General features: G+C 39.3%; 3 protein-coding genes and 1 long non-coding RNA gene across 5 annotated transcripts in view; 1 reads left to right on the forward strand and 3 right to left on the reverse strand.

Annotated features, from left to right (window-relative positions):
- The window catches only part of LOC109953850 (uncharacterized), a 4,037-nt gene extending 2,335 nt beyond the window's left edge, over positions 1–1,702 (reverse strand). Inside the window, exons 1-2 of the long non-coding RNA XR_002273987.1 lie at positions 1,635–1,702; positions 1,379–1,441 (exon numbers count right to left, since the gene is read on the reverse strand). This is a non-coding gene — a long non-coding RNA (uncharacterized LOC109953850). The remainder of the gene's footprint in view (positions 1–1,378; positions 1,442–1,634) is intronic.
- A 217-nt stretch (positions 1,703–1,919) lies between these two features.
- Positions 1,920–4,168, forward strand: ccdc167 (coiled-coil domain containing 167). 2 transcript variants are annotated; one of them, XM_020589312.1, is made up of 4 exons: positions 1,920–2,096; positions 2,249–2,346; positions 2,998–3,050; positions 3,598–4,168. In XM_020589312.1, the coding sequence occupies exons 1-4, from the start codon at positions 2,046–2,048 to the stop codon at positions 3,714–3,716; spliced, it is 321 nt and encodes a 106-aa protein (XP_020444968.1). In that variant the 5' UTR covers positions 1,920–2,045; the 3' UTR covers positions 3,717–4,168. The 2 variants fall into 2 exon arrangements, with proteins under 2 accessions (XP_020444968.1, XP_020444974.1); XM_020589318.1 differs by having other exon boundaries at positions 1,922–2,096; positions 2,252–2,346.
- Positions 4,169–10,306: 6,138 nt separating this feature from the next.
- On the reverse strand, positions 10,307–13,068 carry gpr6 (G protein-coupled receptor 6). The gene is made up of 2 exons (XM_020589385.1): positions 12,797–13,068; positions 10,307–11,822 (listed from the first exon to the last, which is right to left on the reverse strand). Exon 2 carries the CDS (start codon positions 11,795–11,797, stop codon positions 10,790–10,792), a length of 1,008 nt encoding a protein of 335 aa, XP_020445041.1. The 5' UTR covers positions 11,798–11,822; positions 12,797–13,068; the 3' UTR covers positions 10,307–10,789.
- A 4,364-nt stretch (positions 13,069–17,432) lies between these two features.
- Positions 17,433–25,471, reverse strand: part of fig4a (FIG4 phosphoinositide 5-phosphatase a) — a 32,638-nt gene continuing 24,599 nt past the window's right edge. Inside the window, 3 exon segments of the mRNA XM_020589624.1 lie at positions 17,433–17,924; positions 20,746–20,820; positions 22,656–22,744. Coding sequence (XP_020445280.1) covers positions 17,747–17,924; positions 20,746–20,820; positions 22,656–22,744 — 342 coding nt within the window. The 3' untranslated portion in view covers positions 17,433–17,746.

Genomic DNA, 25,471 nt, shown 5'->3' on the forward strand with positions numbered 1-25,471 from the left:
GGTGCTCCGGGCATGTCCCACCGGGAGGAGGCCCCGGGGAAGACCCAGGACACACTGGAGGGACTATGTCTCTCAGCTGACCTGGGAACGCCTCGGCATTTCCCCGGAGGAGCTGGAGGAAGTGTCTGGAGAGAGGGAAGTCTGGGCATCTTTGCTTAGACTGCTGCCCCCGCGACCCGGTTCCGGATAAGCAGAGGAAAATGGATGGATGGATGGATAGGTCAGTGTTTGATTTTACCTTTCAAACTCAAACATCTTGTTTGTTTCATTATTCAAGCTGTTCGACTACTGTGACAGCCCAGTTTGGATTTTCTGGCTCCATAGAACTACCAAAATGATGTCAAACACTAAATCTAAACTCTCCTCTCACAAAATACTCCTAATGGTAAAGATGCTACATTTACAGTAACCCGTGGTTTCACACACTCAGTTACTTACTCTATCATGACCATTTAGTGATGCTTAACTGCAAAACTGTTTTTACACAGTGCACAAGTTTTTGCGAAGCTGGTTTGTTCATCAACTCTAGAGTGGATAAGAACATAGAGACCAACCACCTTCCCTAATAAATGATTTATTCTAGTGTGTCTTACAATCCGTTAACTGTTGAGAGACCCTCATCCCACAACCTGTACAGTTACAACATCATAACATCCTGTCTTGAATTATCAGGGACTACTAACCTGTTCTATAGGAACGCAATATAATGAACAGTTAAAGCGAAAACTGCTGCAAAGCAAGTGAATACAAGGCTGCCCACCTGAAAACTAGCTACATTCATTTTTTGTACAATAATTACAGACTATACTGTATAACAGATCTGTCTCACAGCAGGTATTTTAGTTGTCATAGCAGGAAAAACACAGCTGTTGTCAATAACGTATTAATGTTATTGCCTACAAACATCCAAATGGGTATGTGCTTGAATGTTAGCCCTGAGCAATAATTTAACAGAGACACACACAGCTTTCGATTAAGTGGCCATGCAACTAAAAAGCTGAAACATGTGTCCTGGGGGACATCCAATTAGCAAAGCAAGTAGATGAAATCACTCATCATCTGCCATTTGGTGTCTTTATCAGACAGTGTGCCAACTGTGTGCACAGTGCAGTCTGTGGGTAATCTAACAGTGGGAGCCTTCATTTCTAGATGACATGAACTGAAATGAAGAGCACAGAAAGAATAATGTGATCCCTCGCCACCAAAAAAAGATATTCACATACAGGTCTAACAGCATTTCATTCAGATAAAAGTCATTCACACCAAAGACATTCGGGAATAAATATAAATAGAACAGGGTAGAAATTAATGAGGAGGACTTCCCACGGGCTATATCTTTAAGCCTGTAGCTAAATAATGAATGGCAAAATCGTCTTACCTCAGCAAGTCTTAAATGAAGCAGCTTAAATGTCTCCAGCTCCACTTGTCGTTCTTCTTTACTCTGAAAACACAGTGAAACATGTCTCCAGTGGGCTAGGTTACAAATACTCCAGGTAGGCTATTATATGAGAGTCTCACATTACTAGATAAAGCTACTTGCAAAAGCAGCTATAGTCTACAAGATTTAATACCTCAGTTATATATGTCATTCTTAATTCAATAACTTAATTCAAGAGTAACTAGCTTAGATGTACCTGATGCGCAAATATTTGGTCCCGCTTAATAAAAAGAGGCATTTTTACAGAAAGGGAAGAGGACGGTAAGCTTAATAAAAAAAGACATTTTTACAGAAAGGGAAGAGGACGGTAGAAAGAACAGACTCTTTTCTTCGATTAAATCCTGTCCTCTCGGGTCAAATAACCGATTAGGAGCGGTCAACAACAACTCTCCTCGCCTATCTGTGTTTGGCAGGTGAGCACTGAGGGGAACAGACTCCGCGCTCTGGGAGACAAATGGTGCAATGTTACTTGTCACAGATAGAGGGCAGCAAAAACACTGAGGACTGACGTGTCAGAAGGGAGCAATAAACATTATGAAGAAGAAGAACACTTCCGCACTGTTACAGCTTAACCTAAGTTGCATCTCGACCAGGTTTTCTGTCAAAAATGGCTAAATCGAAAGACAAAAGACGAGAGAAAATCAGTGTTGCCACTGAGGTGAGAGGTTAGAAGGCATAGGTAGCTAGCGGTTGCTAAGTACTGTAACTTCATTCATTCGCTGAACTGTCTGACCGCTTTGCTGGTTGGCATTGCATTTATCTAACCTAAGCTAGTTGTATCTCACCTGGTTGTACTAAATAACTTGTCAGCAGATTGACCGTGTGGAGGAGCGGCGGACACGGTGCCAAGACAACCTGGAGAGGGCGGAATTCAGGAGGAGGAAGGGAAAGCTCTCTGAGAAGGAGAGGTGATGCAGACTGGGGCAGCCAAAAGGACTAGTTGTTAAAGGATAGATTCATAATTTTCAAACCAGTCTTGGAACAATAATCAGGAAACCATATAACTGACTGAGCTCATTGTTTTAATAAGTTTAGCTGAAGTTGATATGAGGCTTCAGCAGGCCATGATAGATCAATCCAGTGAGCATCTTCCAAGGTTTCCATCTTTTGTGTGTGTACCAAAATCTGTCTTTTTAATGACTCACTCTTTTTCCACTGCAGCAAGGCAAGGAACAAGAAATCACTGTCCTGAGATAATTTTACACTAACAGCACCTGTTTATGGAAGTTTGATTCGTCTCCCTTGCACAGCTGAAGCTTCATATTAGCTTAAACTAAAGACAGGAATACATTTTTGCAGGGAGTTGAGGGCTGTGGGTTTAGTCACCGACAGTTAAAGCACACTGGGAAGGGATTTTATTTTAATGACTAGTATGAACAGGATGCATGATCACAGCACTCACAAACATGTTTATTGTTGTAATGGCTGATATAAGACAGATTGACAAGCTGGGTACCTATCCTTCAGTCTCTTACTTAAAACCTAACTAATGACTTCCTCACTTTGCGGCTTATCTTAACTGATCAGTTTATCTTTGTCACATCCTTTCTGCTCCACAGACAGGAACTAGAAGATGAAGTGGCAATCATGAATGAAAGGATACAAAAGTTTGGTGAGCTCATATGTTTAAAATGCTTATTTGTAGCTTTAGACTTCTTTTTTTTTTTTTTTTTGCACAGATGTGTATTGCTTAATGCTACTTGTGAGTGGTAGATACCACAAAATTCAATTTTGATCCAGTACCAGGTAATACCAGGTCTAGGATCACCAATAACTTATTATTGCTAAAAGCTGCAAATGTGCTATCATGCTCTGTTAATTACTTAATTACATGCCTGTTTAAGCACAAGCCAGTTTTTATGGTAAATAATAAATGTGTGTCATGTGAATTCACATGAAGAGCAGATCACTGTGCATGTACCCACAATATTCACATTTATATCGATACACAAAACAGGAATTCATATTTAAAACAGAAGGTTATGGAAAGGGACAGGTTACAGTATGTATGCATACATCTGGGTCACCGTAGATTTGGTCTGCTATACTGCCACACATCAATGGAAGAAGCAGGATTCCACATGCACTTTCACATTTGATTGACGGCTGTCAGTACCACACAATATTATCTTCACACCAAACTTATTTTTCTTTGTCAGACAAGGAGCTGGAGACCTTAAGAGGAGAGAATCGGCGGAACATGCTGTTATCAGTCGCTCTGCTTACTATCAGCGCTGTATTCTACTACTTGTTCTTCTACAATGAAGAGGATTCCTGATACCATACAGCATCTTAAAAAGGACCGACTGCTGTTAAAGGAGCAACATAGCTGAGGACAGTGTTGCCATGAAATGAAAGACTAGGCCAGGACTGTGTACAGCAGCTAGAGCTGTTCTGATGAAATATTTCAGGTCTGCCTCCAGGTGGCAGTATTCTCATTTTCTTAATTTCATCTGATCCTCAAACTGGTTTTATCTTGCAGTCTAGAACCCCACAACAGACCGGTCAACTGTAAAATTAGTCTTTTAACCATGTTTGAACACTTAATAGTAGCCTGTACTTCCATCTTTATTGATTTTTCTGTCAGTATATTTAAATAGATCACAGTTCTCTCACTTTTTTTCATGACACTGCTGATCCCATTACACATCTTTTAACATGGACTTAAAGGTGCCAAACATGTCCACAAATGTATTTGTTTTAATACAATAAAGTAAAATGAAGATACCAGAATTTGGTTTGTCCTGTTTGGTCTTTTTTGTGTTTTTCTTGAGTATATTAAATGCTTAAAATTCATTTTGGAAGCATGTTTTTGATGCTACTTGAAGTTTATTGGATTATTATCTGCATTACATTTCAAAAACTTGTGATTCTAGTTTGAAAGCATCAAATTAGAACAACAAATATGGAGCCATTGTAACATGTTATGGGACAACACTATTTGGTTTGTATTCAGTGGGTGAAAAGATGTGTTCTGACCAGGAAGTTCATTGCTGGAACGGATAAAGAGGAGTCATGGTGTCGGAGTGGCACTAGAGGGCAGTCTGAGGACATCTCTATTCTGAGAGTATTAAAAAACAACACAGGAACATTACAGATATTGATTATGGATTTGTCTATAATGGTTCTTTACAATTCATGCACTAGAATCATTTTATCCTTGTTAACCATGTTCCCATTCAGGGTTAACCTAAGTTTGGAGGAATTTGCAATTGTATTGTTACCAATTTTCTTGTTACATATTGTTAGAACACTTTTTCCATCTAATCTAAAACCTGTTCAGATTCTTTAGTTTTACAACAGATATGTTTCTTTGCGGTGGGAAATTGAGTGAAATGCATTGACAGCTCAGCAAATAACTGTTTGTGTGTCCTCCCTCCTACACGCTCTATTATCGCCAACACAGTTCACGTCACACCTACACACACTCATTCTCTCATGCCCAGATAAAACAAGCGTAAACAAGCTCATTATGCAACACTGAGGGATTTAAATGATAGTTATGGACAGAGAAGTTCCAGTATTCATGTTCATGGTGTGGTTGATATTATTGTTCAGTTAAAACAGTTTGAAAATGAGCCTTTAAAAGATGAAAAGTAACAAATTCACTAATTAATTTAAATATTTTGAGAGGTGACACTGCTGTTTAGCGCTCTAGTTTGAGACTTTTTAGGGTATTTCTCTTAAACAAACAAACAAAAAAAACAACTAACAGTCCTTTTGCTTCCATATATACAATTACCAACACTGTATGCAGCTTTGCATTCATGACACAATGAGTTTAGAGGCCTCCGGTTACAAAAGTACATGACTTACATAAAAATATATAATTAGAATTAGCCTGTCTGAGCACCAAAATGCCAGATGTCACTTTGAATCTTTTGGTTCCTAAGCTAAAGGATGTTTGGGCTCACCTAGTGCAGGTGGAGGTTCAGTGTCAGCCCTCAGGTCAGATGTCATTATGTAAGTTTTACAGTTTGGTCATCTCTTCGGATCCTGACCCTTCACTTGAACCAGATTATATCATGAAGGTTTTAGCTTTAACTCGGCAGAGAAATGCTAAAAGTAAAATGTGCATCTAAATTATGTTATTGTGTGATTATTAATAATGTTTTATTGTGTAAGTGGTGTTTTACTCTTGTAGTTTATCGAGGCAGATGTAGAGCTGGGTAGTTTCATTCATTTTATAAACTAATGTTTTGTTAAAATCTCTGCAAAGTAACTGTAGCTGTCTTACAAATTTGGTAGGTAAAACCATGACACATTCTTTTTGCTGAGTACATCTATATTTTAGGATTTAAATCACATGCTCTTTCAACATTTACATAATTGCTTTTTATGCAGCCACCTCATGTGGTACATTTATAAAAGTATCTTATTCCACTGAACTATTCAGCGTTAAAAGCCGCTAATAGTAAAGAAATCAAAGGTCTCCTCAGTGCCTTCATTAAGTCATGATGCCCTGATTCTAATGCAAATCATATTCCTGAGTCCTTAGCCTGGTCACGGCTGAATTAATCCGCTCCCCACCTAATTTCTACATTAATCATCATTTCTGCAGTCAGATGAATATCCACTTAATAAGTAAATAGGAGCTTCTCCTGTCAAGTAATTGACAATGAGAGTTAATTTGTTACAGAAGTGGCTCTTAAGAACTGAGCTGCCGGGTTATGGAGGTTACACTAATCTATACTGTCCTGACTGGGGTTGTAGGTTGGGTGCGAGTGTGGGAGATTAGTATCAGATGAGGGAGCTATATGAAGGTGTGAGTAAATGGGAACCAACATGTTCAGCTTCAGGACTTTTATTTTTCCATCTTAACCTTCATATTATCTTGCAGGTTAAAGTGACCTGTTTCACCTAGCAATGTAATACGGACATTTCATTCAGCATGATACTTTCCTTGTCTGAGCTGTAATGAACCTGTTTAAAAAAAATCATTTCCAAGCATAGCAGAGCCCCCAGCATGCTTAGATAAAGTTTTCATCAATTTGATCTAGTTGCAGATATGGAGGATACGTAGGGTAAAAAAAGTTCCAAATTAAAGTATTCAATTTTTAATTGGCTGCTTCCTAGCGTGATTTTCTCCTAAACGTCTACCTGCACAGGCAGGTTTTCTGACAACAAATCTAAACAGTCATCTCTTTTAGTGAAACATAACAAATTAAAACCGTTGAGTTGCCTTCCCTCCCCGCCTCTTTTACACCTTATACAATGTGAGAAACAACAAAGCTGTCACAGATACAGATAGACACTAACCTCCTGTTGACTCCTGCCCATTCACCACCTGGTGCAAATACTGTATTACTGTGACATTCAGTGGACGTTATGAAGCGGGCGCCATTCACCTGGCAATATAATTATGTCCTCTACAGGGCTGACAGGTCACATGATAATGTGACTGAACAAGAGTTTAAATGTATCAGGAAGTCTTTTCATATTCAGAATTATTCATCCAGGTCTAGAAATACCACATTTTCTACAGCACCATGAGTATATGTGCGCTTTGTATCCTCATGGCACCTACACTTGGCCTGGTTCTTGTTGCATATACGTACTGTATTTGTCCCACAGGCACTCATTCCCCAGCACTGACTTGACTCCAACTTTGGCTGTCATGAGTATCATCGTCATCAAGAACGTGCTCTAAGGGAGTCCATGAAATGAAGGGCTGCAGACACCAGTGCATTAGTACAAAATGTTGATTCTAGGAGGGTTGTTGAATCAAAGTGACATACAAGTGATATAATCTAGGCTGCAAATAATACATATTCTCATGCTTTGTTTTTTTTTTGTAAAAAAAAAAAAAAGAAAAAGAAAGGTAAACATATTATTCATTAGTTTTGCAAGTTACATTCTCTTATGGTTAATGGCACAGCATGTGCCTCCTGTTTTCAAATCAAACTAACCTCTATGACCTTGAAGACCGGATTACTTTATGACTCCAAATGTTTTGCCTACAAGATATTCTGGGTTTTGAGTTTATCATCAGTCAAGTGACCACAAGCAAAAGTTAATCTTCCAAGGAGAAAATAGGCACTAGTGCCTCAAACAACATTTGATAGAAACTTAAACTAGGTGATGTGCGGTATCAAGTTTAACTCTAGCCACAAAATATTAACATTTAAGAGGGATACACCTCCTCTACGACTCAGGAAGGTAGGTAGGTAGAACTTTATTGATCCCACAGTGGGGAAATTCCAGTGTTCCAGCAGCAGTAAGGGACAAAAACAACAGAGAGCAAGCAGCAAGACACCATAAGAACAGATACCACATGCTTTACCAGGACTTTGATCAATTTATGTTAATGTAGAGCTGATACACTTACATTATACTGCAGGACCTGCAAATGTGTGTGATGATGTTCATGGGTTTCAGACAGCTATGTGCATGAATACTCCACACTGAAATAATATGGTCACAATTACTACAATATATCTGTAGACACTAACATTTTATTCACTCTGAAACAGTGTTTTAAAAAACAGCATTAACTGTCTGTAACTATTACTGCAAGTATCCATTCATTTAGAGGTGACGTCCTGCTTTTCTTATGGGTTGTTTAACTTCTAAAGTAAATAAATTAGGTGGTGCAAGTCCAAAACTAAAACCTAACTGTGTTGCTGTCTAATATGTGTTAAGCTCATAATACCTTGGCTTCTGAGAAGGCAAAGGGAGAGGAGTTAGTGTGTCCTGGGTCAAGATTAGGGCTGGTCTCTCACATTCAGGTAAAACACCCTCACACCTTGGATGGCACATACACAGTGCTTATAGGCAGTACACCCACTCACAATCTGGTAAGTTACCCATGATGAATCCTGGTAGGAGCCCGGCTACTTACCAACATGCATACTCATACAGTTTAGTCCTGTGCCAACATGTACACACTTTCTCTCCCACACACACCAACAGGCCACAGGCAAAGAGACAGAGGCTAATGACAATAGCTTTTATTGCAAAGCAGATTTTAAGCATCTGATTTGGCTGGTCTTAGCTTTTCCAGGTGATCAAGTCTGTGCTTGGGGCTGTGTTTGTGTTTGTGTTCATCATAACAAACCCCAGAGTCTAGTAATTACCAAGCAGGGAGTACCAAGGTTTTCCACTGCGCTCTCCATGAGGAGTCAGATTCAAAATGAATGCCACAAATGATTTTTTTTTGTCTCTTTTCTTTTGCCATCTGTATCTCAAACATTCCTGTGATATCACTTTCATATGAATATGAAACAACAACCCAGGAGGGAAGCAAAAACCAAACCATTTGTGTGATTACACAATCCATAACACCAAAGCCTCCTTCATCGAGCTAATGGCTATGGAGGGCATTTGGTACACCACTGTAATTAAATGTTAATAATAAGGAAATCGTTTGACTTTGTACTTTGGTAATTGTCTGGAGAGCTGCTCAGATCTGCCTTGATAATGTGTTACATAATTCAAACACAGCAACAAGCCCTTTTTTAGTCTAATGGATGTAATATCAAATAAAGGTCAACAGGTGAATTTCAGTGTTGTTAATATTAACCTCTGACACACGACTTTTTCTTTATGAAACATCAGATGTGCATTACATAAAATGTCAAGCATGCCTTAAATCAAGCTCTGGTGATGTTAAGAAACAAGAAAATTATAGAGGAAACAAAAAAAAAAAAGTCAAAAAAGGAAAAATGAACCTTTTATACAACCAGACTGCAAAAGGCCCACTAAACCTAAATTGAAACATATAGCTTTATCCTTTAAGTGCAAATATTTTCTAAAAATAACATTTTATTCAATAAGACTTTCCAATGCACATTAGAATTTGACATTAAAGAAATTAGCCCCACTGTGTACTGGAGCCTTTAGTCAGAAGTTACCTTTAGGACCCCTGTGTACAAACAGGTGTTTGCCTGCTTTAATGGGCGACCAAAAGCAAGCACAGTGACCCCTGTTTTGTTGTTGGGAGATCTAATGTGATGCTAGAGGGATAAAGTTGTCCATAACAGTAAAAAAAAAAGAAAAAAGAAAATCCAGTTCAAAGCCATTATGGAAAGAGCCCACATATCTATGACTATACCAGCAGAAAACAACAAAGAAGGTCCAGTATCATTAAGTAGTCCTGGACCAAAATATGGTCCAAACCAAAGGCCTTCACAAACATTTAATTTCATATTACCTATCATCAGGTACATAGACATTTATCCTTCTTCCTGTGTGGCACTCCAATGTCCTCAACCACTACATGTTTAAACAGCCTGGCAGATAAACGGCTCTATTTCTGGCTGCCAGGTTCATTTGGAATCATTACAGCACAGATGACAGGGAGAACAGACGGACTTATTATCACCTCTCTCCTTGCTCTGTCACAGGCACACAAACGTGCCTATGGCTGAATTACTCCAGAATCATAATTGTAGCTGTTGATGAAACAATAGACAATAACACAACAGTCTAAGAAACATTCTCATTTCCAGCACTTTGACTGTATTGTATCTTAACACAACCACATACCAAAGCTAATAAAGTGCTGTAGAGATAATAAACTGCAAAAAGTGATCATTAGACTTCTACATCCTGTATTATTGTAGGTTTCATTTCATGTTTATTATGAAAGTAGAAGTAATTAAAGTTGCTAAGCATACTTGACCACATGGCACATGTTTTCACACATCTACGGTATCTCCCTGGAGGCGTCTTTCTCTGCCGCACACACACACACACACACACACACACACACATAGCAAACAGGATTCGCATGTGTCTAGGTGTAAATTGAAGCCATTTTACCGGGTCAATGTGCCATTAGTCTCTTCAAACAGACCCACCTGCGCTCTGAAGGAAGAGACTGGAACAAACTGAAGAGGATGTAAAATAAACAAGTCAGGTGTAACACAAGGACCCCTTCGAAGAAACACACCACAGTAAAAACACGTGAGCTGGATTATATCCCTTTATTCTTCTTGTAGAAAATGTACATCAAAGACAATACAATACAAAATAGAAAAATGGCACACAGTACTCACAGGTTCAAACATTTAAACAGAATATGGGCTGTACAATACTGCTTTGGCGTTTCAAAAACATTGAATAAAGTGCAAGATTTTCTAGTCCTTTTCTCGGTTAAGTACATTCACAGGTTTTGTTTTCTTTTAAACTGAAGTTTCTTGTTCACAGCATTTCCAAATTCTCATCCTAAACTTGTGTTGAGACATTAAAGTGCAGATACAGTATACATGAGAGACATTTCTAGCATAACACCCCATTTGTGTTTGTAAAGCATTCACTTTCAGCTGTAAGCGGATTGTCGATGATCATGGGACGGTTTGTCTTTTTGCTCTATTTTCTCACACAGACAAAAAGAGCTCTAGCACCTTTTTAAACTTCACTTGGTGACCTGGACCGGTAGGTCCCGTCGGCCTGGAAGCAGCCACACAGAAGCATGTAGATGGAGCGCTGGATCTCTGCATTTCTGTAGGCGTAGATGATGGGGTTGATCATGGAGTTGTAGGTGGCTGGCAGCAGTGTAGCATAGGTGTACACTGATGGATACTCTCTCTCGCCGACAAGGCAGTAGATGGCAAAGGGCAACCAGCTGGCGCCAAATGTCCCCAAGATGATGGCGAGAGTGGAGACGCCCTTCTTAGTGGCAACATAATGCGAAGTGGCAAAAAAGTGCTGCTGCAGGGCGATCTGGTGGGCATGGTGACACACAATCTTGCAGATTTTGAAATAGAGGGTGAGCATGAGAACAAAGATGGCAAAGAAGGAGGTGGCAAGGAGCATGATGTTGCTGCGGGTCAACGGGCGGACAATGCTGCAGGAGGCTGGCTCGTCCAGGCAGTTCCAGCCAAGCACTGGCAGAAGGCCCAGAAACAGAGACACCCCCCAGGTCCCCAGTAACATCAGGTGTACGTACTGCAGCGTCTTCTCTGAGAAGTATGTCAGGGCGTTGTAGAGGGAGAAGTACCGGTCAACTGTTATAGCCAAGAGGCTGCTGATGGAGGCAGTGAAGGAGGCCACCAGGAATCCTACAGTGATTAGGCTGATAGTCTCAGAGGAGATCACGTATTGAAAAACGAAATTCAGGATTAATCCCATGCCAGCCAGCAAGTCCGCCATGGCCAGGCTCCCAATCAACACAAACATGGGAGTCCTTAGTGTTGGTGTGTAGAAGATGATTGCTACCACTATGGCATTTTCACAGGCAATGACAGTGCCAGACATACAGAGCATAATGTCCCATGGGTTGACAGGGAAACCTAACGGGGCAGTAGAGAACTCCAGGCTGCCATTGTGCTCTGGTGTCTCAACCTCAAGCCATGTGAGAGCTTCTCCACCCACAGGAGTCACAGAAGAGTCATTCACCACTAGCGACTCATTCATATCTCCACACTGTTGTCCTTCTGTCCTGTGGGCAGAAGAGCAAGTGGATTGGTTTATTAATGATAATGTGAAGGTAATTTCTCTTTTTGATGAGGGTGTCAGTATGTTGAGTAACAGCTACTGAGCAAAGTATCTGATGCCATTGCCTAGCAGTGAAACTACCTACTTACTTAAACAAGTGCACAACCCTAAATTTCACAAAAAACTAAAGCAAATAATTTACCAATCCTGATACAATTTGGTATCTTCAATGAGAGCTAAGCATTTTCAAGCTCCCTCCAGAGTCATTTGCAGACAATCTGTTGTACAAGTCAACAGTTAGAGAATTCACCCTAAAACGTTTTTTCTTTTTTGGCCATTTCTATAGTACCCACTGTAAAAGTCTGTTTTAATTTGTGAATACAGAATCATTATGTATTGATGAAGTCACCTACTATAGCTGCTCTATAGTGAGCAAACAGTGAACAAGTCCTAAGACACTTTCTTGTGGTTTTTCACAAATGAAACTGTTCATTAAAATAAAACTCATGCGATATCATATAAAACAGATGCCTTTTAATTCTCTAGTTCGAAGATTAGAGTTGCTAACCAAAAATAACGTACATCCAGTTTTAAGGTGGATTTTCCTGTTCAAAGTTGTAAAAGAAGCAGGAGCTGTCCACGGTGCTGAAAGCACAGCAACACCAACCGCACATCACTTTCCTCATTTCGTTCTCAAATTATTTTAATACTTCCATAAGGACCTACGGGGTTTAGTGGTGCTAAATAATAGTTTTAGGTTTTTTATCCACTAAGAAATCCAACAACTGCTCTGTATTATTCTTCTACGTCACACTATAGGATTACTAGGCTACAGTATTATCCGAAGGAGTTCATTCTTATGACTATCACTTCCCTATTTTGGAGGAACAATTTAAAGTAATGTAAATCTTTTAAGCATTTTTTTTTCAGTGACTGTCCTATCTGGAAGACGATTTGTTAAAAGTTTAGAATACCCACCTCCGTGACAAAACGCTACGAGTTGAGATTCTCGCTGAAATCGCTGACTCTCGTCCGAAGGGAACTTTTAAAGCAACAAATAAATAAAAACGATGCAACGGCTGCCCACAGTTTCTCGCTCGTGTGGACCCTCTCAAGTGAAGCCCTTGATTTTGTTGTGCTTCCCACGCATGGCACAGACACCCAGGGCAGGGGTGGTGTGAAGCACTGGCCGGTGTCCAGCTCTGTGAGGAAGGCGACCGCGAGGAGGAGGAAGAGGACGACGACAGGGGACCGACCAGAGACGCGCGAGGAGAGCTTTAAATACGAGTGACGTCACTGTATAAAAAGTAAGAGAGAGACGATGCCAGGCTCTCTCTCTCTCTCTCTCTCTGGCATCAAAGCTCCTACATATTTCAGCGCTTTCTCAGTAAGAAAATGAAACTACAGGTTCTTACCAGCCTCATCTAACCCAGCACACCTCTCTCCTGAAACATGATGAATTTTATTTCAGGCAAACTTCAGGCACCACTTGAAGAGCTGGTGAACTTGCCAACACACAAGTCCCCAGGTGATAAGCATCGTGAAAACCGGGAATAAAGTGTAAACACAAGCACTACTTATTATTAGAAAGTTAGTGCTATTATTTATTAAGCTAGTTTTGTTACCCCAAACAAATACTGACATTGGTTTATAACACACAATGCATTAGTTGTGAGCAAGGACATGTCCGTTTTAGTTCATGTACAGTATTTGTAAAAAAATTATAACCTCTCAAATCCATATTTTATGACTACAACTGTTTATTACAGCTGCTAAAAATACACGAATGCACACTAATATCAGCTTATAACTTCATTATAATGTATCACAGTGTAGGTTTTTGCTTATAAATACTAAATAGGGAGACTTGCAGTGAAGTTTTGCCAGTTAATTTTTCCTATTGATGTAAACTGGAACGATTATTAGCTGAGCTGTTGTTGCTGATATACCAAATGTTTCAGTGATTATTAATTAGCATCAAATAGTGCTACAGACCTCTCAGCCGAAAAGCACAGGTGCACCTATCATTAAAGAATGACTCACCTGATTGGACTGCAGTGCTTATTAATGTTTACTGTTATGCTTGTGCTTAAGGAGTCAAATGGTCTAGTGTTTGTAGCGTGGTAATCAAAAAAGTGAAAGTGACAAACAGTAGGAATGAAGAGAAAGAGAGCAAACAAAACAACAAAATGGCTGACAAGCTAACGTACTCTGGACAACGGTTAGTTTAACAATCCTCAACAGTATGCACAACTCTAACAGCGGAGATGGTAGATTAAACTCCTCAGTTCAGCATGCTGTGTGTTTCCGGAGCAAGTCACCATCAAGTGTCCAGAAACACACCCTGCTCAGTTCGACTGGTCACTAAGCACTTTGCTTTCTGCATACCTGCAACAAGATACAGTATCTTAGACACACACCACAACCCGGTGTACACTGGGCTGACATGTGACTTAGTATACCAAGTTAAGGCTGTTCATGCAATACTCTTACATCTAATATCTTCTGCTACAACCAATGGAGACATGGCAGATGGGATTTTCAGAATTCTCTGATTGATGCACACAATGAAACAAGGCCTCCACACAGCAATGGCTTTACAGATTTATTATCTATACTTTTAAAAATCATTAGTGTTTTGAACTAGAATGCAATAATGTTGAACTTATGTCTTCAATAATTAAATGTCACATAACAATGGATGAAATGTTGGGAGACAAGGGGATGTAAAGGAGACTGAGAGCAGCATAGCAATATGGTGACCAGTTCTGGTTTCTAGGCAACAGCTGTTTGGCCACCTTTTGTCAGCGGACTGAGGACTGGAGAGGGGGTTGTTTTCATTCATAAGCTAAGCGGTCACATGAAGTGCCTAGTGACTCATATCAAAGAACTAGGCAGATACCCGGCGACACAAAGGACCAAAAATACGTTTCAAAATGATTTTGGTTCTTTCTCTATGATGGACTTAACGAATTGAATTTTTCACCAAAAATAGACGTGCCCCCCCCCCCCCCACCAACCAACAACTTTAGACACCTTTTTTTCTTTTAGCAATAACAGATGCCCAAAAATATCAGCGACAAGCTGCATTTATTCATCCATACCCATGTGTGCCGAGAGGTTTCAGTGTAACAAGACACCTGCCATTAGGAACATAAAAACAAGAGAAAAACAGGGCCTTACATAAAAGGCTGCTTTTCCCTTCAAAACAGCCCCCCTGCCTGCAAACACAGACAGCAGCACTCTTCGTAAGTGTGCACACATGCTCTCACATGCTCGTATACAAACACACAGGCACAGTCACTCACCCCCGAACGTTAGAATACCCATCTAGAGATATTTACCCAATTAGATTTTTAAAAAAAAAAAAGGGTCATAAATGAGGGAGCTTGAAAAAAAAAATGAAATACCAAAATATAGCAAAGATTTTAGTTATGGTTCAACCAGTCAAGGGAAAAATATCTAGTGGAAGGAGAAAAGTGAAGGTAGATCAAATGTGTCTGAGAGAGCTGAACGGAGACATCACACAGACACTGCAGCAGCTCAATCGACTCACAAACCTGACTGTGACCTACTTCTTACAAAAAAAAGGAGCTGTATTCAGTCAAGGACGCTCACACACTTTACTCCTGCATTACTGGTCATGGAAAACAAAGTGAGTAGACCACTCACCAAAGGAACAGTCACATAATTTGATGAATACTGTATGTCTGACCTGCTGCAATATTCTGCAGATGTCATCATGACCTTGATGTTATGTTACATACATTTGCTAAAAACTTGCTAATTTCCAGTGAGCCAACTGAAAGGAATAACACTGTGTTAATAAACTGAACAGGTGCAGGTGTTGGATCAGGAGAGATGTCTTAAAATGGAAAAATAAAGATTGGGCTTGATAACACATAGCTTCTTAAGATGGAAAAATCAAACCCACAGCTCTCTAAAAGTGATTCTGCTGTCTGACCGAGCTTGTTTTTGTTTGACGTATACCAACAGGGCCACTGCTGAGGACACTGTGCTCATGTCCTCGGTGTTGTTTTTGGGACAGATTGTGGTATTTTAAGAAATATTCTGATAATCCTCGGATTGATTGATCTTTAAGTTTGATTGCTTTTAGACAAAAACGAGGTTAGATTTCAATAAGTTGTTTAGTTTTCCTCCTCCTGATTTAAAATCATTGGCAGTGTATTCAGACCTTCACATGGGGAGTTAAAATTTAGGACTATGTTTTTTTTATTTTTTTATTTTGGAGCAACTGATTCAAATCTAGTGTATCTCTGGGATCTAAGGTCTTTAATAATTAACCCCCATAATATCTATATTAGGCTACAATCAACAAAGCCAGACATCTGGTAGGTCACAGACCTTTGTTTACATTTCTGAATGAGCATTACTAACCAATTAGAAAGCAAGAGGTTAAGATACCCTGTCGCAACTCACCCATAAATGGTTTGCACTAGTCAAACATTTCTTAGGTAACCTGGGGTTGCACTACAGGCATTTGGATGTAAAATAAAAAACATTTTTTCAGTTTTCTTGCTACATGACATGATGTAAACCTGTACTGTATGTGTTATGCTGGAAGAATACAGTGAAAAAGTTAGTTGTCCTTGTAGATGTTATGTGCACTGTAAGAACTTCCAGGGACTAGAGTAATTAGAGTAGAAGACAGTTGTTGAGAAAACCACTTTCAAGAAAACAAGCCTTGTGTATGACCTTTAATTTACTAGATTGAAGAGATGTCAGGCTGGAATCCGTTCATACAGTACTTGCTACTCCTTTTTTCTACTATTTCATGAAACACCAGAAAGCCTCCCAAGTTAAATCAAAAGCAGAGCAGGTGAATCGATCTACAGTATCTTCGTTTCTAGTGCCAAGTAACAATATACAGTAGAAAGCTATAAAAGGTTTCCTGAGTCAGGCTGTCTTCACGTTGGGTGATGTGTGTCAACACAGCATTGTACTATGTATCTGTAAGCGCACCATTACTATCTCCCAAACACTCCAGTTATAATTATAGCACTAAAGGCTTTGAAAATGAATGATGGGGTGACCACATTTTCTCTTAATTTGAATTTAAATACAGTTGAAAATTATTATTATTTTTTTTAATTCCCCTGCCGTTCTCCATGCTCTAGCACCCCTGGTCTGCTCCCCTTCCTCCTCGGGGCTCACGAGGCACTGATGCAGAGACCAGTGTTCAGTCTGTATGCTGACTGAATTGTACTACTGGAAAAATGGTCTTCATCATTGTTCACATTTTTTGACACCTGTGGTTGAAAGCTGAGTACTAAAGGAGTGTGAGAGAGGCGAGAGAAGGAGAAAGTGTGATCGACAGGACAAAAGCAAACAAGGTGCATAATGGCTGGAAAAGGAATTAGAAAAATGTTTGCATATTAAAAAAAAGTGTAAAAACTCCTTACAGGGAAAAGCAATTGAATGTGCCACACCATGTTAATAAATAAATGTTTACTTTACACGATAATCAGTTGACATCTCAGATATACATCCACACAAAACAAAACAAAAGCACTGTGCAGTGTTGTAAACTAAAAAAAAGAATAGAGTTACATGGATCCCAAGGTAACAGCATCAAGGTGGGAGTGGAGTTTTGTCCGCAGATGAAAAAAAAACATTCAACTTTTATTAAAGCGCACAGTGAAAGAAAATCACAGCTCCAAGCATAAGAGACAGATTCCAGTCTTTGGGCCGACCATTACACTAATGGTCCCAACAATTAAGATTCAAACTATTCAGGAGTCAAAACTATTTACTATACATCAGTTTACATGTTTGTTATGTCCATATAGTTAAACTTTCCTAAAAGAGTTGCAATTAAAATAAGACAAAGAACAAATAAACAGCATGTAGAGGCATATCTGAATGAATAAAAAATAAAAATAAAAGATCCAGTCCATGTCGACTGTGTCACATGTACCTGTTCTTGACATACTCCCTGTACATCAACATGTCGTCCCTGCACAGCGCCCTCACCTGGCCCTGCCCTGTCATCACATGGCTCTCAAACACATCGCGGCTGTCTCTATCGACCTGCGGAGGAGACACGGCGTAGATGCTGTCCTCTGGGAAGCAGGACACAGGTTTTCTGAAGGGGAGGGAACAAGATAAAAAGAGAGATGTCAAAATTATTTTAAACTCACATGATGGTAGAAGAGCAAGTGTAATTTTCACACCAGAGAAAAATGTTACTACTGTAGCTATAATTGTCACTAGATGAACCAAAATACATCAAGGATAAGAAAAATGTTCTAGAACAAACTGACATCTTAGTGAAAATTTGCTGCAGAGAGTAGGTTAAGAGAAGTGCTAATGGAAGCAACATGAGGACGGCAGAGACGGGCGCATTTACAGCAGAATTACTCATCTTTTCACGGAAACTAGACTCTAACGCATGTCTCGTCATGTTCAGGGTGGATTATCAACTGCATGCCTGTCGGGTCAACCGCTCAGTCAGCCAGTTTAACAGCAGCTGAGGCCCCAGTGAGAAGCTGCTCAGACGCAAGGCTGCATTATAAGTGCACCTCCTTGATGACTGGCTGTGCCAAAGCCACAACCACGGCTCTGGTAGATCACGAAAGCAGTGAGATGAATTATGAACCATAGGCACACGACCAGGGCCAAAAGGGAGATCAACACATTATTTATTATGTTTGTGCTTCTGGACAGACTGAATCCAGAATTCCATCCAAATGGAGGGCAAATAGTTATTCAGGAGTTGTTTCACTGAGATAAACATGCTAATCTTCATGTGATGCTAATTTTCCAGTTGGGCGCTACTAATTCATTGAAACCATGTCAACTACATATCAGTGAGCGCCATTGTTTGTTTAGTTACAGATGTTCATGTTTTGACACCACAACAAAAACAAACAAAATGGCGAAAACTATTTCATGTTTAAAAATTGTAAGTTGAACTAAACACATACAATATTTATATATGTTTCTGAATTTACTGCTATATTAGAATATTTGATTTATGCTAGACATAATAGGGAAGACACTTTATTACAGATGAAAACTTCAAATAAAGTAAGTGACCTTTTTTAGTCAGTCCTAAGTGCCCATTAATCTGGATCTATGGTTTGAAAGCTCATTGTAATTTAAGGAGGAACAGGAATCTGCCACATTATTCATACTGCTTTTATTTCCACAACCGAGTCAGCTTTGTAGAATCTTGTCTAGATGCTAAAGCTGACCCTGGCATCAAGTGGATAGCTTCTTCCATATAGGATAAAGTTAAAAATAGTTTTCCATATAATATATTTTAACATGCTATGAATGAAAATGAATCTTGTTGGAGGGATAAATGACTTGCAAATCCAAGGACATCACCTTCTGTATTATTGTTTTTTCATGTTTTCTCATGGAGGGTTTTGTGTCACAACATTTCTGCCTGATTAAATCCTATTTTCATTGACTTTACCTCTTTTCCAGTGTTTATCTTCTATTTTAACTCTGCAGTCTTCAGCCTTTCTCCCTCTCAGGGCCTTCTAACAAATGGCTGGCTATGAAAAACCTTCAAGTGCTGCACAGGATGAGGAAAAACTGCCACGTGGATCACCGTGTTTTCATCCTGTAAATATGTCAGTTCCACAACATCTGTTGCTTCATCTCGTGTGGAGTTTAAAGGGCTGTCCTTGTTCTGTTCACGTGTACTAGAATATCCCTGCTGAAGGAATAATGAAGAGCGGAAACAATACTTTACAAATATTTTACTGCCTTTCTTTCTTTGCACTCAGGTATTACTGAGATGTAAAAAGGTGGACAACTGAGTGTTTTGTCTGCAGCTTTTATTGTGAAATGTATAACTACAATTTAGGATTATCTTGCATTCCCTTTAATGTGTGTTAATATGGTGTTCAGTATTTTATTCTGCAATGCACTAGATCAGACAATTAGGCCAAGTCTGACTTCCCTGGAGTCTATCAACTGCATTAAAATATTGATGAGATGAGAAGATAACAGCCTCAGAAATATAAACCAGCAGTTGGCAGCGGATTAGCTTAGCTTAGCACAAAGCCTGTCAACGGGGTGAAACAGCTAGCTTCGCTCTGTGAAAAATAATTATACTCCAATAATAACACTTTTAGTACTTTGTTATTTTATGTTAATACTTTTGTACTTTTACTTAAGTAACGATTTGAGTGCAGGACTTTTACTTGTAACAGTATTTTTAAAGTGTGATATTTCTACTTTTACTTAAACAATCTGAGTACTTTTTCCACCAGCGAACACGGGCTGCCGCTGAGTCTCGCTGCAGCATCTGTTTCCTCCTCACCATCTAATCTCCTTTATATAATTAAATAAAAACACTGGAGCCTGTATGATTCAAGTCCCAGCGGTGCAACATTAGCAAAATAGACAACATGTGAAAGAGAAAACAAGAAATGAGCGATGAGTGGGAGAATTAATTCAAAAGAATACATATAAAGAGGAATCTTGATGAGGAGTTTTGTCACTGAAATGCTGTCTGTGAGTGCGAGTGTGTGTGAGAGAGCTGGAGAGAGAAAAAGAAAACAAGACAAAGAGAAATTGTATCTGGCTGAGGAGAAAAAAACAAAACAAAACAACAACAGTCTATGACCCACTGGATCATGGCTGCACTGAGCAGGAAGGCAGTGGGTAGAGGGACTGGGAAAGAGGAAGGAAGACAAGAAAGAACGAGCGGTTGGTTACAAGAGATTAAACAGTGTACAGCTAGACGTCTCCCTAGAGACTACTGAGAGGGAGCAACTGCATTCACTGAAGGCTGCTGGAAATGCTGAGTGCTATTTAAAAGGGCCGGATTACAACAACAAACCAATATTGCAATGCAACTCTCAACACTGCGTGATTAAAGATGACTGAGTTTACGTACATATGTTATGCTCTGAGTTTGTGTTAACGTAATTACATGTTTTACTCACAAGCAGATGATGTTTTCCAGATCTATGTGTTCAGTTCTCTCCACTTTGTGCTGGTTCTCGCCTAGATGCACAAACCTGCAGGGGAGAAATAAAACAAAATGAAAAACACTTAAAAATTAAGCCAATACTCCAAGCAAGCTGTCTCTGCCACTATTTTCTGTCATCTTCATCATGTCTATACTATTTATGAACAACACTGTCATTAAACTCTAAAGTACCTTTTAAATTTCAGGTTCTTTATGTCTGCTCCCCTGTAAAAAATACTCTGAGATGAGCTAAACATGTCCAGTGAGATCTCTAATGTTCAGTGCACATCATCATCAAATTTCCCTGCAGTTCATTTCTCTTTCGCAAAGACAAAACAATGTGCAATAGCTGAGCATTCCCCTCTGGCTCTTGCTTATGATTGTTAATATTAATACACTGATTAGCAGAGCTCAGGCTGCAACTAACATCCTTGGAGCTCTTCCAACTTCCAGCCTCAATAATGAATGTTGTTTCAGTCTCATTATGGACCACTGCATTGGGGACGAAATGAACATTCTTTATGGTAATTTGGATTTTTTTTAAAGTCAATTCCTGAAACAATTCAAAGAACAATCAATTGGTATCAAACAGAGGCATCTCAGGTCAATAAAAGTGCATCTTTTATGGTTTTATTGAAAAAGATGCCTTGACTAAATCAATTTAATGCTGCTGCATTGACCTGTAAATCTCTGAGCTGCCAGGAATTTTTGCTCCAAGAAGTTTAAGCAGTTGTCAAAACTGCAATTTTTGCACGAGCCCAAAATAATTCATCAGATAAGAAAGAAAAAAATGATTTTCTTTTGCCTTAAAGACATGAACACACATTAGCTACAGAAACAGACTGGGCCCTTCACAGGGTTTAGGATGGCTGTGTGGGAAAATAAAAAAAAAAAAAAAACTATTAAAATGTCATTAAAACATACTGTATCAAATGTTCAGTTGATACCCAAGAACAGATGGTTATGTTCAATTTCAGAGCTTTTCATTGTAGCTCATCAACAGGGAGAAAGGACAGAATGAAATAGAAGTGACAGACAGAAAATGAAATTCAGGTACAGGAAGAAGTGAGATGGACAAAGAGCAGTGAGGGCAGAAGTGTGTGGCACACAGTAGGGTAGAGTTGACAATGTCCCTTTTGCAAAACGACTGAGATCACCCTGAGGGGGCTGCTAACACTGACTGCTCCCCCCCCTCGCCTCACTGGGTGCATTTTCAATAATAAAAAGAAAGCATTTTCCTCGAGACCACTTCAATGGGCCGAGGCAGTCAGAAAAGAAGGCTGGAGCTCTTCCATTTGCAGATGTTTGCTTCAATGTGCCGCTGAATAAAACATGCTAGACATACAGTATACTGAGAGCTGAATGCCCAGCAAACAATCAAAAACAGAGGCCAGCTCCAGTTGCAAAGTATAACATTTACCCAGATTTACCCAAAATTGTGTGTGTTACTTTATCTGGCTCACAGCATATTATGCAGCCCATACAACACACTTTAATGCACGGAAACATGGAGTGGATGATACCATTCTGACTTCCTGTTCATTCTTCACAAACAACAATAATTCTTTGCACCAAATTCATTACATTATCTTAAACGCTTCTATGAACTTTATATTCTTGAAACACGATTTACAAAAAACACATTACTGTATTATCACGTTAGATATGTGATAATACAAATGCTGTTACTTTTCTCACCCTTTAGAAACATATTGTGGAGTGATATCTGATTGATATGACATTATTGATAGTAGTCACTTAAATGTCCTAACCTAAAAGACAATAAAGTCCTGTACATGTTGGTCAATCACTGTAAAGCGTGTGTGCCTTAAAACTGATATTGATGTATGCGTGTACCGTATGTGCCAGCCTTGTGTCCATTACCTTTCATAAATGAGTAGGTCTTTTTCTGCAGGAAATTTAGCCAGATTGAGTCCGTAGGGCTCCTTAACTATCTGCTGCTGCTGGATCTCCTGAAGAGGAGAGGGAATAGGTAAGAAGTGTCATGTAATTAAAAAAAACAAACAAAGAAAAAAAGATTTTACATAGGATTTGTTTTAAAAACTACTGACAATAATACAGACATATACTTCAGCATATAGGATGAGCTCCTCCAAGCAGAGTTAAGTAGGTGCATTTTGGAAAAAAATAAAATAAAATCAATATATAAATATATATTTAAAAACAAAATCAAGCAGAAAAGGTAATCAGGGTTATCTGTGTCTCTACAACTGATTCACCAATTAGGATGGCCCAAGGAACGTAATTTAAGCAACTCTGAATTGCTGGTGTCTGATGAGGTTTCACGATCAGGAACAGTACACTCCTGGGGTTCTTGCACACACTGTGCAGGGTTTGCAGAAATATAACAATGAAAATAAATAGGCAATCAGATTAGAAAGGTCAGACCGGTTCACAGTGACAAAATGGCAATGAAGTTAAGGAAAATGAAACGGTAAACTTACAGAGCAGAAAATGTAAAAACAATTATGTAATCAGAGCTTTTTCAGTCATTAAAAATTTGGATGTTTGGAAACAAATTAAACAAATAATAATAATTATAACCAAGCTTCTTATGTAATCTCATGCACAGGAGTGGCCCTACAGAAGTCAACTACGCCCCTGTTATCTTTAACTGGTTTCCCCACACTGCAGCAACATGCTCAACACTGAGTTATCCCTGCATTTGTATTGATCTGAGCTGCAGGGAGGGGAGAACAAATGATGGTGTTCCAGGACCATGTCCAAGACACGGCAGCTGTGAACACACACAGACACACGCACAAAAACACACAGCTTTGTTCAGACCATCATTACATGCACACACAAGCTGCAGTGTTCGCACTTTCACACCATCTACTTGTTTGTACATACTGTATATCCAGAAACACTGAAAATCAATCCGTGTTCACGCACAAACAACCGAAATGAAATGAGGGTGTATAATTGCATGATAAATGCAGTAATGATCTGATGTTTAAATATTTCAAGGGTTTTGTGTTGTGCTGGCACCGTAGCAATCACTTCTCAGGGACAGCCTCGGAGGCGGCAACACAAGGCGTACAAGAGCAAGTGTGTGCGCCCAACACGTGAGCCAGCTGTCCAGCCCCAAATATTCATGACCAGCTCATTGCTCAAGTCCCTGAGAAGACAGAGCAGGAAAAAAAAACCCAGGGAAAATAAATCATAAATCATAAATAAAGGAAAGAAATGGATGACGCGAGAAGGACAGCCTTCACCTTAAGCTGATCAAAAACGGTCCTTTTCAAATCTGTCTTGGCTAGATTCACCAATCAGTTTACACCAAGTGTGCATGAAAAGTTCATTTCTAGAGTCCTTATCATCCATTTATGTGATGAGTGCCAGCTGCAATGTTCAAATTTTTAGCAGGTAAAACATGCAGTTGTTATACAAAGATGGGAAGTAAGCAGAGGTTCACATCTCAGACTTGTTCTGAGCTTAAAGATACTGAACAAATGTTATACCTCTCACTTATTTTGATACTATTTATTGCATAAGATCAAGTTCCTGTTGTACAAACACCTGAATTTCCCACAACTATGGATGTAACATATTTGACAATGGAAGAAACGACTCTTTTGACGGAGCTGTTTGGTTGGTTGTCCGCAAACATTTCTGGAGATCTTTTCTAGGAGTGAATCAGAGTCTTTTTGTAAATTAGAGAGCGTCACCTTATTTCTGCTGATGTCAATAATGGCTGTAAATAATGTCTGTACTCACAGTACCATTACAATATGGCTGCTGCAATCAACAGTTCACACATCATCCAGGTTTCCTGGTGCATTTGATTCATTGTGCTGCTTAATGTGCTTGTTGTCGCTGCTGTGCTGTGAAATCTGGGTTAACGGGAAGTGTAAATGTATGATCAGTCCAAAGCTAATACTGTCTGGGAACTAATACTGATGTAGTGATGATGGTGTCTGGAAACCTGCCACACCTACACTGTTTCTCTATATATACACCCAGAGTTGGCAGTTTATTAGGTACACCTAGGAAAAACTAATAGAACAGACCTGCAATAAATCCTTCATAACAGTGATAATGCTCAGTTTTTTGGTCAAACAGTTTAAGAGAAGTGTTGATTCAACTGTATGATCATTTGGAGGCTGCAAAGATGATTTTAGGATTTGAGACCAATAAATGAGAATGAATACTGAAGAAAGAAAACAAATCAAAACAAACTGAACAAAATCAAAGATGACAGAGAACACAAACCTGCTGAAAACCACTGTCAGGATGCAACAAGAACAACATTTGCCAAACAACTGATCTCTTAATAGATCTGTCCACAAATAATCCCTGATATTGTAGAAGCAGACCCAGACCTTAACATCAACTTTGGCAGGAACCCAAAAGAGGACATTAAATGGCCAATCAAAAAGCAAAGGCAGGCAAGACACCTGCAGGTGACCACGTCCCCTGATGTTCTCAAAGCAGACCAAATCCCTCTACAGATGTCCTAAATACATGCCTTAATGATGCCAGGGCCTTTCAGGACAAAGCCACAGATGTCAGACCATGCTGTAGTTCAGTTTATAAAAGACTTCAAATATCTAATACTGCAACTGAATGAAGTTGAGGCTGAAAAATACAAGTATTTTTATGCCTCCACGACAGTGATCGCCACAGCTGGAGGCATTATGTTTTCAGGTTGCCTGTCTGTCCATGTCTGTTCAATT

This window comes from Monopterus albus, unplaced genomic scaffold, assembly GCF_001952655.1.
Source record: "Monopterus albus unplaced genomic scaffold, M_albus_1.0 scaffold9.1, whole genome shotgun sequence".
Taxonomy (NCBI): domain Eukaryota; kingdom Metazoa; phylum Chordata; class Actinopteri; order Synbranchiformes; family Synbranchidae; genus Monopterus; species Monopterus albus.